Source organism: Calidris pugnax, unplaced genomic scaffold, assembly GCF_001431845.1.
Source record: "Calidris pugnax isolate Ruff unplaced genomic scaffold, ASM143184v1 scaffold185, whole genome shotgun sequence".
Classification (NCBI taxonomy): Eukaryota; Metazoa; Chordata; class Aves; order Charadriiformes; family Scolopacidae; genus Calidris; species Calidris pugnax.
Window position 1 is genome coordinate 79,514 of NW_015090903.1, and position 281 is coordinate 79,794.

The 281-nt window shown below is 70.5% G+C and overlaps 1 protein-coding gene across 1 annotated transcript in view; it reads left to right on the forward strand.

Annotated features, from left to right (window-relative positions):
* The first annotated feature begins 37 nt into the window (after positions 1–37).
* The window catches only part of COL25A1 (collagen, type XXV, alpha 1), a 333,672-nt gene continuing 333,428 nt past the window's right edge, over positions 38–281 (forward strand). The window contains exon 1 of the mRNA XM_014948992.1: positions 38–236. Within this exon, the coding sequence (XP_014804478.1) occupies positions 201–236 (36 nt within the window). The 5' untranslated portion in view covers positions 38–200. The remainder of the gene's footprint in view (positions 237–281) is intronic.

The window sequence follows — 281 nt, forward strand, 5'->3', positions numbered from 1 at the left end:
GGGCCGGGCCGTGCGGTTCGGCTCTGGCCGCCCTCCTCTCGGCTCTGGCCGCCGCCGCCTCTTGCCTTTACCTGGGGGTACGGACCAGCGACCTCCAAGCCAGGGTGGCGGCCATCGAAGGGGCCCGAGGGGGTTCCTCCTCCTCCTCCTCTTCCTCCGTCGCCCCGCTGCCCGGCTTTTCCCTGGAGCAGCTGAACGCGATGATGCAGGAGAAAGTGGAGCGACTTCTCGCCCAGGTGTGCGGGACGGGACGGGGTGTGCGTGTGTGTGTGGGGGGGTGG